Here is a 3066-nt window from a genome sequence, read left to right as displayed (position 1 = left end):
ACAATCCACCCAAATTCACCTACAACAATCCATCCAAATTCACCTACAACCTCCACCCAAATTCACCTACAAGAATCCACCAATTCACCTACAACATCCACCAAAACAAATGGATGGTGGTGGTTCATTCCCAAAGCCTATAAATAGGCTCCTCCATCAAAGAATCAAGGGAGGATTTTTACATACACTTTCTCTACTCCCAAATTGGAAGAGAAGTCACACCACACCAAAGCCTTGAAGCCTCGAAACTTGGAAGCTCTCAAGCAAATCCCGAAGGATCAAGAAAGCCCTCTTCGTTCTTCGTGAAATCCTCCTTCAAGATCAAGCCCCAACGCCCCTTGAAGAACTTCCACCCATTCAAGATCAAGCCCCGACGGCCCTTGAAGAAGGTGTTCATCACTCATCAACTGTTCGTCCAAGATCAAGCCTCGACGGCCCCTGGATCAGCAACACTACATCTACGCGTTTCAAAGATAGAATCAGAGGCCAAATTCGTAGAAGAGATTGTAACCCCTAAATCATTAATACAAATATTATTTTGTACACGTGTTCTTGTCTCATTCACCGCAGGAATTTCCGTGTTTACAATTATTACTGGACAAATTTTATAGTGCCCTTTCAAATTTTCATTTGAGTAAGAAAATGACAATATTAAATTAAAATTGTCAAATTTTATGCAAATTGGAAAAACAATTACGAAATCTTAAGGAAAGTATAACATTAGTGTTTTTTTTTTTCATAAGCATTAACATACAATTTGTTATGATATATTAATATGCAATGATTTTAAACATTAATGCATTTTTTTTCATTAATCCCTCCCTTCAAATATGCATAGAATTTAATGTATACATTAAAACTGTAATTAGGGGTGTTTTAGGCATCTAAAAAATGCAAAATGTGTAAAGGCAAATAGAATTAATGAATTTGCTTATGTGGAGACTAGTCATTGGGTTTTATTCAGGTAAAAAGAATATGTCGGGTTTTATGTAAAGAAACTTGAGTTTCAGGGGCTAAAGTCATTTTCAGTTTATTAAAATATAGCCATTCCAACACAAACGTGAGAATCATGAACACATAGGTAATTTTGTTAAAGATATTCGCAGTCTGAAAACAATCACAAGGCATAACAAAAAAGAAAAAGAACATAAGACACGCTTTGGGGTATTAAACACTACAATAAAAAAAAAAACAAGAACAGAAAAACTAAAGTTTGGAAGCCAATAATGTTCCAACAATATCTCATCTCATCTTATCCATGCGATCCCCCACTACTGTATGCGGATCTGAAAAACATATTTGGCAGCATTAACCGGAAGAACAAACAAACCAAAAAAAAAAAATCGTTACCAACACCCATAATTATATAAAAACTGAGAAGGGCGACGCCTTCAATCTTAGTGGTTCTTGATAAACTGTTTGATCCCTGCAATCAGACGCTCAGTTTCGGCGTCAGTTTCCGGGTCCGTGTCGACAGCAATCTTGTTCAGATAAAAGCTATGAGTCACCCCCTCGTTGATTAGAAGCTCCACATCCTTGTTGGCCTTCTTCATGGCCTCAAAGTACTCCATTTGCGTGTCTATGATCAAGTCCCTGGAAGCAATGCAGAGAAGGAACGGCGGAAGCTTCAGATTACCCAACGGTTGGGCCTCGGGACCTATCGGACAAGTTATGGGATGGTCCTTGGTGGACCCCACTGGAAGGGCTAACCCTAAGAACTTGTCCACCATATCTAGGGTAAGGAAAGGTGACTGAGGCTGCTCCAACTGCGACTTACTCCGCTCCGCTCGAACGAAACCGGGGTGGATTGGAATCGCGCCGGCAAGTCTTAAGGGACTCAAATCCGCAGTCCCTGATTGAGCCGCCACATGGTGGACTATGTTCCCTCCGGAGCTATCTCCAATAAGAAACACACGGTTATAGTCTGCATGGCTGAGGAGTGGCTCGTTTTGCTCGCCTTGAGCCAATGACCGGAGCCAAAGGAGAGCGGAATAGCCGTCCTCGATTGCAGCCGGGAGACGGTGCTCCGGTGCGAGCCTCTGATAGACAGAGATTACAATGGCATTCGTGGAGCGAGATAGTTTAGTGTATATTTGGTAGTACATGTACCAATCAGCTTGACTTATGCAAAAGCCACCTCCGTGGAAATGGAGGATTATTGGTAGCTTGGTGTCATTATTTTCCGGCTTTCGCTCTGGTAAATATATTCGGACACGATGGCCAGATGATTTGTCGGCAACCACATCTTTTGTGGAAACTCCGTCGATAAATTCATCGTGGGCTTCCACAGGCTCCACCATGAACTGAACCTCAGGAGGTCCAGTCCACCTCCGGTCGACAGAGCCATCATCAAAGACTCTTAGCCAACCAGACACCTCCTCGACTGGCCTTTTTTTTTCGCTGACCATGGTGATGGTAATATGGCAACTAGTTTAATTTACTCAAGAAGTAGAAAGGTTGGAAATTGGAATATGAGAGAGCTTGGATTAAGGGACCAGTTTATATAGAGATATGTCATAGGTGTAACCCCAAACGATAAGGATGCTTCTAAACTCAATTGTATTATTAATTAGTTGACCATAATTTTTTTTAAAGATTATACAACAATATAGTTTTACTTAGGATGAAAAAATAAAATAAGTATTCAACATACATTTAGAATATTCAAATGTTAAATCTCTCACGAATCAATAAAGAAGATTATCATTAAACTTTTTCAACATACTATGTGGCGTGTTTTGTAAGTGTGACGTCTTATCATTCATGTCACATTACATAAAAAGTACACCAATTGATATTGTTTTTTGCAGACACCATTTTACTCACTATGGATGCAAATTTATTCTTCCTTATTCTTGGATAAAATTGCACCTACAAAATAAATAACACCTTAGGTCAAGGCCAAGAGCATCAAGTGCCCACGATGAATGGAGGGGGGCTGTTGCCAAAGAACCTCTGATGCCAAAGTTAGAATTTTGAGGGAAAAGTGTTTGGAGAATTTAGAGAATTCAGTAAGGAAATTGGAATTGAGTTTTGGAGAGAATGGGGGTATTTATATAGGGGTGT

At 40.0% G+C, this 3066-nt stretch overlaps 1 protein-coding gene across 1 annotated transcript; it reads right to left on the bottom strand.

The window, feature by feature from the left end:
* Positions 1 to 1063: 1063 nt before the first annotated feature.
* Positions 1064 to 2712, bottom strand: LOC103409646 (carboxylesterase 15-like). The gene has a single exon (XM_008348456.4). The coding sequence runs from the start codon at positions 2406 to 2408 to the stop codon at positions 1398 to 1400; it is 1011 nt and encodes a 336-aa protein (XP_008346678.2). The 5' UTR covers positions 2409 to 2712; the 3' UTR covers positions 1064 to 1397.
* Between the last annotated feature and the right edge of the window lie 354 nt (positions 2713 to 3066).

Source organism: Malus domestica, chromosome 02 (genome assembly GCF_042453785.1).
Source record: "Malus domestica chromosome 02, GDT2T_hap1".
NCBI classification, from domain to species: domain Eukaryota; kingdom Viridiplantae; phylum Streptophyta; class Magnoliopsida; order Rosales; family Rosaceae; genus Malus; species Malus domestica.
This window is presented reverse-complemented; position numbering and strand designations above follow the sequence as displayed.